Genomic DNA, 13040 nt, shown 5'->3' with positions numbered 1-13040 from the left:
TATTAATGGTCTTGGTAAAACACCTCCCGCCATTACACGCTCCATTCAATGCCACTTGTGGTCTTCCGTCAAAAGGATGTCAAAAGTATTTTGACGAATCTTGATGCAAAGAAAGCTCCAGTTCCTGATGATATTTCTCCACTTGTTCTCAAAACCTGTGCTCCTGTTCTTTGCTGCCTTTTTTCACTTTCTTATTCCAAAGGTCTTTTCCCTTCTGCTTGGAAATTTGCTCATATCCAGCCAGTTCCTAAAAAGGGTGACAAATCCCTCCCATCCAATTATCGTCCCATTGCAATTACTTTTACTCTTTCTAAAGTAATGGAGAAGTCAATTAACCGCCAACTCTTAAACTACCTATAAAACTTCCATCTGATCAACGATCGCCAGTATGGATTCCGTCAGTGTTGATCCACTGGTGATATTCTGGCTTATGCTACTCATTTATGGACAAATTTAATGGAAAAGTTTGGTGAAACACAAGCAGTTGATCTTGACATCTCAAAGGCTTTTGATCGTGTTTGGCATAATGGTCTTCTAAACAAGCTTCCATCTTATGGTTTTCCAACCATTTTTTGTAATTGGTTATCCAGTTTTCTCTCTGATCGCTCACTGAGGGTGATGGTAGATGGCTGTCTGTTTTCTAACTTCTCCACTTATGCTGGTGTCCTCCAAGGTTCAGTTCTTTCCCCCACTCTTTTCCTCTTGTATATTAATGGCCTTCTTACATTGACTGGAAATCCTATCCATAGTTTTGCTGATGATAGCAAATTGCATTCCACTTTCCATTTTGGAAACCTTGCCCTCCTCAATCAGCTTAAACTTCTCGAATATCTGCTACCAATTCCTTAAATGCTGATCTTCAGGTAATTCTCCAGTGGGGCAAAGACAACTTAGTTGATTTCAATCCTTCTAAAACTCAGTCTTGTCTTATATCTCGCAAAAAGGATTCTTCTGCTCCTATGCTTATCTTTGGTGACACTCCGATTTCTAGGCAAAATCATATCTCTCTTTTGGGGATTACCCTGACTTCTAATCTCTCTTGGCGCAAGCATATTACAAATATTGCTTCCTCTGCATCTAAAAAACTTGGTTTTCTCTTTCGTTCAAGGCATTACTTTTCTTCTAAACAGCTGTTCACTATGTACAAATTGCAAATCCGCTCTACCATGGAATATTGTTCCCACACCTGTGGTGATGCCCCCAAAACCTCTTTCAGTGTTTTAGATTCCATTCAGAGGAGGGCAATTAGTTTAATTAATGACTCATCTCTAACAGAGTCCACTTACTGTCTCATAGACTTACTGTTTCTGCTGCATGCCTTTTCTACAGATATTAGCATGGGCACTGTTCTTCTGAATTGGCTTCTATAATTCCTGCTCTCTTTCAAAACAGTCCAAACACATGCCGCCACCAGCCAACATCTATTTACTGTCCAACTTCAAACTCAGAGAACCAACTTTTCACCTTCCTTGTTTATTCATTCACCTGCCATTTTCTGGAACAACCTTGCTTCACACATATTTGCTGAAAATTACAGTCTACAGAAGTTGTAGTCTAACGTCAACAAATATCTTCTTCATCTTCTCAACCTCCAACCCAAGCACGGTACGAAGTACTATAGGTTCTAATACCTCTCGTGTTTGGGGTTTTCATAAAAAAAAAAAAAAAAAAAAAAAACCCATAAACCTGTTGTGTCTTCTGGCAGACTTTATAGTATCATAACATCCATCCGGAATATAAATAATCTTGTTTTTTCCAGCTTGCTCTCTGAGTCATTTGGAAGGTATGAGTGGCCATAAACCATGAATTTGTGGTCTATACTTCAACTGAAGTTTCTTGGATCAGTTTCATTAATGATAAGGATACCCAGATGTTCTGATTTTGGCCAGTGCATGTGTCACTGTATATCATCACATGCTTTTTTTCTGTTCAACTTAATATGCTTAGTCGGGCAAGAAGCTGTCTCTTATGAACCTCTGGATGCATTGGTCTCATCCCAAACATACATGCAGCCAAGGTTATTTGTAACATCATGCAAATCTAAATTATAGCAGTACATATTGCACCTATAGTAAACCTCAAAAACAAATGGCAGGGCTTTTTGTAAATCTATCGTGATTGTATAGATGTCAGAATTTCCTCAGACCTTTTTCCTGTCAGCCCTTTAGTTGATTACTTGCTTTCTCTGCTTTTTCCAAATGCAAAACATGTTGCCCCTCCAAACCACCTGTCCTTTCTTTGTCCTTTTCTACATCAATCGACTGTTTATACTTGCTACAGGCCTTGCAAGTGTCCTTTTGAGGAACATTAAAATGTAAATCAATTAATGTAAATTATCTTTTTGAGTGTAATGACTTCGAAATGCTGGGAAAATATTAATGTGATCCTTAGGTAACTGTTTTTGTTCGTCAGTTATCTTTTGTGCCGCTACATGTTTACCTCTTAAATCTTCTGCAGACTTCCCCTTCCTTACTTTTTTAAAGCTCTTGTCACCCTTCTATCAGATACAACAAAAGTGTCGAGAAATTTTTTTTTTACAAACGCATACTGTGGTATTTTCTTTTTGAATGTAAGACAGATCTGTACATTGCTTTCCTCCCTAACTGCCATTCCGAGGCAGCCTTTGCTTTACAGGTTCATGATGTATAAAACTGCATAAATATGCATTCTGTTCAGAAATGGATATAAAATTATCAAATTGCTTTCTCCTTTCCTCTTCTGTTAAGGACTATGCATTTTTTTACAACCACAATCTAAGTTTTCAAACCACTTTCACTCAACTTGTGTTCCGTTTGAGTTCACATATGCTTGACCTGAATTTCAAAGTCTTCTGGCTACAGCACTCTTTGACCTTACTTTTACGTTTTCTAGGTCTGAAGGCAGTTTCCTGGAATGCTTCTACTTGGTTGGCCTCTTGACATGCTCCATTTCTCGAGATTTCAACTTAAAATCCTCCATGTATTGAAATTTCAACTTAAAAGACATCTTGCTACAACAATACAAACTTGAAACATAACCTCCATCATACAAGCTGTTTAGGAACAGAATGGTGTAAGTCAGACTTACTTCACTATGATTTAAGCCTTTTGCTCATATTGTTAACTATTCAAAATATGTGCTGACATCTCTTAGTTAGAATTGCAACTTTGACTTACTTTGCTATGAAACTAAACAATGGACACCTAGAAAAGGCGGGAAATATGAACAGCTCATATTTATAAAATTACTGTCTTACACCATTTGCACATCTCCAGTCTGTGGGGACTTCCCCTGAGTCCAAAAAGCTCTTATAATTAAGGCTAAGGGTTTGCTTAGTTCCTTTGCCACCTCCTTTAATATAACTAGATAGATCCCATCCACCTGGGGTGGATGGTATCTATCTAGTTATATTATCAATCTAGCTATCTGAGCAGGATCATAAACAGTTAAAAAAAAGTTATGCTACAATTATTTTTTGAAGAAATTGGACTACTGAAAATTGGATATAAGCATAATTTATTATAAATTCATTCCGGATGGTCACAACATTAATAAGACTAAGTACTTGGATATCATTAGGCAATTTACAGATGCAATCAGAAGGAACAGATCTGATCTGTAGGCAAGAAAATTTGAAAATTACTCCATGAAAGTGCTCCTGCTTTATGTGACAATTTCTGAATATTGTTCAACCCTGGAATTCTTTCACATTTTCCAAAATAAGGAATTCAATAAATGGATGACAATTTTCTAGTGAAGTAAGAGTTGTAGCAACGACAACAAATGCAATCAAGGAACTTTAAAAAAAGGACTTTGAAGAAGTTTTTTTATAATTACATAACAATTTTAAAAAATTGTGTACATAGCCAAGGCTATTTATACATTTTTAACTGCATGATTATGTAATGGTTAAAATTTTTATGTAAATTACACTTCAGAGTTGTATTATATATTAGTCATGGTTATAATGAATTTATACAAACTTACATACAAAAACATTTTTTATCATGAGGTGAATTAATTATAATCAAAAAGAAGCACAAGTGGGATGAGGACTGAATTTGTTGGATACAATTATGAAAAATAATGCTCTGTAAAGTATTCCTGGAATAAAAGGAGCAGCTGAAGTAAGTAGTTCTGACATACCATTAAATTAACTACTGATAATATTAGTGAAATGTGAAATAAAAAATTAATTAAAGATACTTGCAGAATTATATTATAATTCTGCAAGCATCTTTAATGCTCATTTTAATTGACCTTAATTTAACAAACTTCAGAAATAATGGACATCATCTGCTGACCCAGGCTTTTCATCCGGATGGGAATCAGCAATAAAACTGCCTCAATCTGATGGTTTATCATCAGTTAAAATATTTTTACAATAAAACAAATGTTACTCACAGTAAAAAAATTTAAATCACAGTACATTCCGCACAATTAGTATATTCTTTTACTATTTTTTCTCCGAGCAGTAAAAGATTATTATACACTTAACGTAACTAGGTATTACACAAATTTTAAGCTTTTTATTTCATAGTATAACCCTTTTTCATAACAGTCTAGCAACTTCAGCTACTATAGTTTTTGAATTTAATGAACAATTAGATTTCTTAGGCAGGCTTGTCCCCATACAGTCCATTAAAGTGAGGTTTTATTTATTTAGTTTTTTTTTTTTGTATTATTAATTTAATTTTTATTTCATCTTTAACTTACTAATAATCTTGCCAGTTGTTTGAAAAGCAAGTTCAACAATTCCTTCATCTTGATCAGCTGCTGCCAAATGAAAAACACTGAATATGTTCTTCCAACCTGACTTGATATTGGCTGCCTGAGAATTCACCATCTGCGCAACACAACGAACTACCATATCCCTTATTGTAGGAGATCTACATAATGGGTGAAAACATTTTTTTATAACATTTCCATCATAGTTGTATCATATATTAGTTCTGGTTATAATAAATTTATATACCATATTTCCCCATGTATATAAGATGCACCTTAATTTTGGGGCCCGAAATTTGAAAAAAAAAAAAAAAATGTATTACATAAAGTTATTGAACTCAAGTTTTATTCATCATAAAATTCATACAACTCATCACTGTCAAAACTCCCATCCATTAGCTTGTCCTCATCTGTGTCTGATGACGAATCACTGTCTTCATATATTGCCTCGTCCTCAGTTCCATCTATGGCATTTGAAATGTCACACTTCTTAAATGACTTGACAACGATCTCAATCTTGATATTATCCCAGGATCTTTTCACCCAGGTACAAAATTCTCCTATAGTTGGTTTCTTCACTCTTCCTGCTGGTGTCAAATTGTCCCCAGAAGACTTTATCCATTGGTTCCATTTGTCTCTCATGTCAGCTTTGAAGGGTTTGTTAATGCTGACATCAAGTGGTTGGAGCTGGGATGTCAAGGTATGACGGTAAGTTTTGTTTTTTGCTCTGCAGCAATCTTCTTTGTATTTATTGTTATGTGTGCCCTGAACTGATCAAGCACCAATAGAGCAGATTTGTGTAAGAGTCCACCTGGTCTCCTGCTCCAAACTTTCTCAAACTAGACCTTCATCCCATCCTGATCCATCCAACCCGTGTCATGAACGTGGACAATCACTCCTTGAGGAATGTCTTCTTTTGGCATTGTTTTGCGTTTGAAAAATCAGCATAGGAGGCAGCTTGATTCCGTCAGCACAACAAGCTAGAACTGTATAATGGCTCTTTTCATGTCCACATTGTCTTCACAGTTACAGTTTTCACCCCCTTCTTATCAATAGTTCTGTTACTTGGGACATCAAATTGAAGGGGGGGGACTTCGTCCATATTTGCAATCTGTCCCACTCAAACTGATGTGTCTTCCGACATTGAATGACAAAACGATGAAATTCAAGGACCTTCTGCTCATAGCTTTCAGGCATCATTTGGGCAAGTCTGGTGCGTGTACGCATGCTTAGTCCATTCCGTTTCATGAACCTGAAGCACCAATTGTGTCCTCCTTTGAAATCCGTAACTTCTTTTTCATCAGCAATTCTTCTTGCCTCATGCTGAACCATCTTTGTGGACACAGGAATTCCAATTGCCTTTTGCTCCTCAATCCATATCTTCAATTCCCTCTCTAAATCAGGCCATTTTGCTGACATGCCTCTAATGGCCTTCTGCTGTGGTGTTTTCAGTAGGGTTTCTTCTTCCCGTAGCCAGTCTCGGATTGTTTTCTCAGTTGGAGGAGGACCAAACTTACGTTCAGCAGCACGATTTCCATTCACTTTTGCAAACTGGATCACTTTTAACTTGAATTCAGCACTGTAGGAAAATCTTTTCTGAGCCATTTCTGGGCAGAACGTGGCAAAACGTAACCTAATATGCGGTAACAAGTGCAAAACAATGAGCGCAAAGACAACAAGAGCGAAAAAGCAGGAAATGCAAGTAAAAAAAATCTACAACCACTGTATAAGATGCGCCCAGTTTTTAGACCCCAAATTTTCAAAAAAGGTGGGTCTATACATGGGGAAATAAGGTACATTAACTTGAAAAAACTTTTTGTGGCATTAATATTAGACCTTTTTAATGACCCACTGTGTGTCACTGTTTTGTAACTAGAACTTGATTCAATCAAGTTCTAGTTACAAAATTAGCTAAGTGAAAAGAAGGACCCATTTAAAGATATAATTAATCCATTAATGTATATGAATGAATGATGAATCACTATATAATTTGAAGGTAATTAAACATGACTTGCTAAATGAATCTGATAATTAGTTATGTTAAAACTTATTATCCTTATAAGATGTGTTAAAACTTATGAGTTCTGGGGAATGTTTTTCTTCCTTTCTGTTATACCAAAAGAAAAAGCAGGAGGCAAAGTGTCCTTCGAAATGTTGACTCTCCACAAACTTGTAAATTGAATTTAATAAATATTCTACTGTTATCATATGGTGTGTGGGTGTGTGCGCACGCACACATAGCCACCACAAGGGTTTCATGATACATATCAGTTTTTACTGTACAATAACAAGCGTTTTGTCTTCCTTTTATGTTTTCTTTTCTTATGTGCCACTCCGGCTACTTCACTGCTGTCACCAAATAAAGTGTTTAATTGAACTAGACATTAAAACTTCTTACGAGGAAAAAAATTCTTAGAAGGGAAAATGACCTAAGGGTATGAAATACTAACTACACAAATGAAAATGAAAAGATACACATACATAAGTTAAAGATCATTTTTAAGTATTTCAGAATTTATAAATATTTTACTCTGCTTATGGGAAACATTTTTAAACTGAGGATTTCTAATTGCTTAACATTCTGTTCATTAAACAGTGCCTTCACAACGAGTTGCCCTGATATTGAATTACCTCAAATAAATCAATAGTTCAATATCGTTTCGACAGTGGATTCTCAAATAGGCAACACTTCGGCAGTGGATTCTTGGCGGATATCACCACCCTAGGGTGGTGGTATCCGCTGAGAATTACAAAATGAGTCTGCTCCAGTGGCAAAATGTTGCTTATTTGAGATAGTGCAATATCAGGGCAACTTGTTGTGAAGGCATTCAAAACTTGAGATGTAATAAAAAATGGTATCATTGAAATCACTTTGGTGATTTATTACGAACTAAAATGGTGCTATGCACTAACTAGTTCGATTACCAAAATGTTTATATTGTTCTATATTTTTTTAATATAAAAATAAAGAATTTCTATATTTAAAAAAATGTATCGACTGGGAAAATGTCATTATAATAATACGGCACATATTCTTTATTATGAACTTTTCATGTGAGAAAACTTTTTACTCAGGAAAATAATAAATTACAATATATAGAAATGAAACTGGAAATTAAGAAACCAAACGTGGTAGAGGGGTAAACGTCTCAAGCAGGAATTTCTTATCCGGGTTCTACTGTACTGTATATAACTATTTTTCTACGTATATACTAATATATAAAAAATATATAACTAATTAATTAAAAATATATAACTATTTTTCTTCATTCTTCTGAGGATTATTGTGTGGTTTTGTATTTTAGCATATCAGGGATATATTTTATTAGTCAGCAATACACGTATTTTATTAGTCATTCCCAAGTTTCATAAAACTCGACTTACGCAAGAAGTCCTGGAACTCTTATGTATGTCGGGGACTTAATGTATATCAATTAGTTAAGAAAAGGAGGATTACTTCAATGATGTCTTGTAGAACACTTTGGTGCTGATACTTTCCATTGTTGAAACAACTACACAAATAGTTTACATATATTCCACACCTTTGTATACAAAATCAATGATCCAATGCACCACGGAATCAGAGGCCCACAAACTCTAAGCCCGACCCCAAAATACATCGAATCATCAACCCTAATCCTTCAGTGAGAGAATACAATCTGTCCGTATTTTAAAAAATTAAATGTTTGAAACCAAATAAATAATGAATCCATACTTTTAACATTTGAAAACAAATATTAAAACATAAAAACATTAAAAATTGGTTTCCAATTCCGTGGTGCATTGGATCATTGATTCTGTCTACGAGGGTGGGGATACATCCTCTGAAACAAGATCGTATGTATAGCTTAGCTTAATTTTCAGCACTCACCTCATAGTAATCCGCTTAGCTGGTGGAGAGTTTTACCACATACATAGTGGTTATAGGATTCTAATACTTTACAGGGATTATGGGTTTAAAAATTAAGTTATGGGCTATAAAAAAATTTTTAAGAAAGGAAAGTGCACCTTCCATGGTTGCCGAATTAAATTAAATTAAATGAAGAGAAAAAAAAAGAGAAAAGGAAAATATAAGCTAATATTCGCGCACGAGCGACTTTCGAGTTTCCTCGTCTTCAGTAAGCTATAGTGGATGGGGGGGGGGGGAGAGCGCGCTTGTGTTATATACGGATTGGATTCCCGAAATGCATTTCAGTGCACATGGAAACTTAATACGTGCTAAATTCCAAATGGGGGAATCTTTTTGTTTAACACGTTGAGTGAAGTAATGGCGCTTAAACCATTCAATAACGAGGGCTTTGTTTTCAAGGATTTTGTAGCTAAAATTTAATTTAATTACTGTGATGGCTGAATCGATGAGTGGGTTGTGATTTTGAGATTGGACGTGTTGTGTTAGTTCTGTACTTGCTGAATTAGTTTTGAAGCTATTAAAGTGGTAGTATGCACGCGTGTTGGAAATTTTTGATGTCCCGAATTTTGCTGTTGTTACTGCCTATGTAACATGCTTGGCAATCTGATTGGCATCTGATCAAATATATAATGTTGTTGTAATCTTGTGTCTCATATGAATTGAATTTGGAACTTAATTTGTTATAAGATGTGAATATTAATTTGATATCTGTATTTTTAAAAATCTGTTGAAGTCTTCTAGCGTATTGTTGATATGGGAGCGCGATAAGGAGTTTATGTATCTTATTCTTGTTCACGTGGTTAATAATTTTGTTTGGGTTATTAGTGTTATTATGAACTTTGGTGATGGTTTCTTTTATTAGTTGTGGTGGGTATTTTCTGTCGATGAATTTTTTGGTGAGGAATTGTAATTCTACAGATAGGTCTGTTTCTGTATGGCTATATTTTACAGCGTTGTATATCTGGTTGTATAGAGCTGCTTTTTTGATGTATAGAGGGTGGTGTGAGTGGTAATGTAAGAATTTACCTGTATGTGTGTTTTTTCTGTATATTTTGGTGCCTAAAGATGTGTTTATTTTGTATACAGTGAGGTTTAGAAATTTTATTATCGTTTTCTACTTCGAGGGTAAATTTGAGTCTTTCATGTGTTGTGTTAAAGGTGTTCAGTAAAATATCGATGGTGGTTCTGTTGCCTATTAAGAGGACATCATCTGCATACCTCATGTATATTTTAATTCCTGGGGGAAAGGGTTGGAGAATTTTTTCTTCGATAGATGCAAGGTAGATCTCGGATAAAGGGGCAGAGATACCGAGGCCCATGGGAAGGCCGAAAATTTGTTCGTAGACGTTATTTTGGAATTTAAATTGTCTGGCATCAAGTAACAGTGATGTGAGTTCTAAAATATCATTAATGTTTAAGTCGGTACGTTTTGTTAATGTGTCGTCTTTGATTAATATTTCTTTAAGGGCCAGTAGCATGGATTCGATGTGCACGTTTGTGTATAGGGAGATGACGTCGAAGGACGCAAGAATATCATTTTCAGATATGGTTATGAAGTTATATATTCGTGTGCTTGTTTAGTATTGTAGACCCTGAACCGAGATATATAACTTCCATAACCATATCTCAAAACGATATTCTCGCGTCCTTCGACGTCGTCTCCCTATACACAAACGTGCACATCGAATCCATGCTACTGGCCCTTAAAGAACTATTAATCAAAGACGACATTAATCAAAGAACTATTAATCATTAACAAAACGTACCGACTTAAACATTAATGATATTTTAGAACTCACATCACTGTTACTTGACGCCAGACAATTTAAATTCAAAATAACGTCTACGAACAAATTTTCGGCCTTCCCATGGGCCTTGGTATCTCTGCCCCTTTATCTGAGATCTACCTCGCATCTATCGAAGAAAAAATTCTCCAACCCTTTCCCCCAGGAATTAAACTATACATGAGGTATGCAGATGACGTCCTCTTAATAGGCAACAGAACCACCATTGATACTTTACTGAACACCTTTAACACAACACATGAAAGTCTCAAATTTACCCTCGAAGTAGAAAACGATAATAAAATTTCTAAACCTCACTGTATACAAAATAAACACATCTTTAGGCACCAAAATATACAGAAAAAACACACATACAGGTAAATTCTTACATTACCACTCACACCACCCTCTATACATCAAAAAAGCAGCTCTATACAACCAGATATACAACGCTGTAAAATATAGCCACACACAAACAGACCTATCTGTAGAATTTCAATACCTCACCAAAAAATTCATCGACAGAAAATACCCACCACAACTAATAAAAGAAACCATGACCAAAGTTCATAATAACACTAATAACCCAAACAAAATTATTAACCATGTGAACAAGAATAAGATACATAAACCCCTTATCGCGCTCCCATATCATCAACAATACGCTAGAAGACTTCAACAGATTTTTAAAAATACAGATATCAAATTAATATTCACATCTTATAACAAATTAAGTTCCAAATTCAATTCATACAAGAGAACACACGAGTACGAGACACAAGATTACAACAACATTATATATTTGATCAGATGCCAATCAGATTGCCAAGCATGTTACATAGGCAGTACAACAGCAAAATTTGGGACATCAAAAATTTCCAACACGCGTGCATACTACCACTTTAATAGCTTCAAAACTAATTCAGCAAGTAGTACAGAACTAACACAACACGTCCAATCTCAAAATCACAACCCACTCGTCGATTCAGCCATCACAGTAATTAAATTAAATTCTAGCTACAAAATCCTTGAAAACGAAGCCCTCGTTATTGATTGGTTTAAGCGCCATACATCACTCAACGTGTTAAACAAAAAGATTCCCGCCAATTTCTCCCCCATTTGGAATTTAGCACGTATTAAGTTTCCACGTGCACTGAAATGCATTTCGGGAACCCAACCCGTATATAACAGAAGCGCGCTCCCCCCCCCCCCCCCACTATAGCTTACTGAAGACGAGGAAACTCGAAAGTCGCTCGTGCACGATTATTAGCTTATATTTTCCTTTTCTCTTTTTTTTCTCTTCATTTAATTTAATTTAATTAGGCAACCATGGATGCACTTTCCTTTCTTAAAAATTTTTTTATAGCCCATAACTTAATTTTAAACCCATAATCCCTGTAAAGTATTAGAATCCTATAACCACTATGTATGTGGTAAAACTCTCCACCAGCTAAGCGGATTACTATGAGGTGAGTGCTGAAAATTAAGCTAAGCTATACATACGATCTAGTTATTACATTACAGCACATAAGGACTTCTTTAAAAAAATCAAGAATCCTCTGAAACATTAAGAAACTAAAGAATTTTGTTACTTCCCTGAAAGCAGACGGGGCTTTTCAACCAGGGTCATGATCACAGGTGAGACAAAATCCGTGGATTTTGTCCCACCCGCAGTTTCACTTTCCTGTAATCATGACCCTGGTCGAAAAGCCCCGTCTGCTTTCAGGGAAGTAACAAAATTCCTTAGTTTCTTAATGTTTCAGAGGATTGTTCATGTTGTTATGTATTTTATGTTTTAATATTTGTTTTCAAAGTGTTGAACAAGTGTGGATTCATTATTTATTTGGTTTCAAAACATTTAATTTTTTTAAAATATGGATGCATTGTATTCTCTCACTCAAGGATTAGGGTTGATGATTCGATATATTTTGGGGTCGGGCTTGGGGTTTGTTGGCCTCCAATTCCGTGGTGCATTGGATCATTGATTCTGTCTACGAGGGCGTGGAATACATGTAAACTATTCGTGTAGTTGTTTCAACAATGGAGAGTATCAGCACCAAAGTGTTCTACAAGACATCATTGAGGTAATCCTTTTCTTTTAACTAATTGATATAATTATATTAGATATTTTAATTATTTATTTTTGTTTCATGTTTTCCTTAACCCTGTAGTGAGTACACAGGTTTATGCTATGCAACAAAAATAAATAATTAAAATATCTAATATAATTATATCAAGCCAGCCAGCACTCCTAATATAACAAAACTCATTTGAGGCAGTTTGCTAAAAAAACTATGTTCATTAAATATCTATTAAATGTACATAAAGTTATATTAAAATTAACTAAGTACACACACACGCAATAACAGTAGAATGTTTATTAAATGCATTTTACATGTTTGAAGTTAAATAGTTAAGGGTGTGGGGAGAGTCAAAGTTTAAAAGGACACTTTGCCTCCTGCTTTTTTTTCTTCTGGTATAACAGAAAGAAAGGAAGAAAAATATTCCCTTCAACTCTTACCTCTACATCAATGCATCATGAATAGCCAAACTAAAGAACCACAAACTTATCTGTGGAAAGAACTTTGCATAAAAGTTTGTTTTTCTCAAAAACTTTCTAAATAGACATTTTTGCAATG

The 13040-nt window shown here is 35.1% G+C and overlaps 1 protein-coding gene across 2 annotated transcripts in view; it reads right to left on the bottom strand.

Annotated features, from left to right (window-relative positions):
• Nucleotides 1-13040, bottom strand: part of Sec71 (ADP ribosylation factor guanine nucleotide exchange factor Sec71) — a 508300-nt gene that overhangs the window by 202435 nt on the left and 292825 nt on the right. For both annotated transcript variants that reach the window (XM_090371201.1, XM_090371202.1), the window contains exon 26: nucleotides 4696-4868. In XM_090371201.1, the coding sequence (XP_090227327.1) occupies nucleotides 4696-4868 (173 nt within the window). The remainder of the gene's footprint in view (nucleotides 1-4695; nucleotides 4869-13040) is intronic.

The sequence above is a fragment of the Mastigoproctus giganteus genome, chromosome 4 (genome assembly GCF_048544385.1).
Source record: "Mastigoproctus giganteus isolate SK-2022 chromosome 4, ASM4854438v1, whole genome shotgun sequence".
NCBI lineage: Eukaryota > Metazoa > Arthropoda > Arachnida > Uropygi > Thelyphonidae > Mastigoproctus > Mastigoproctus giganteus.
This window is presented reverse-complemented; position numbering and strand designations above follow the sequence as displayed.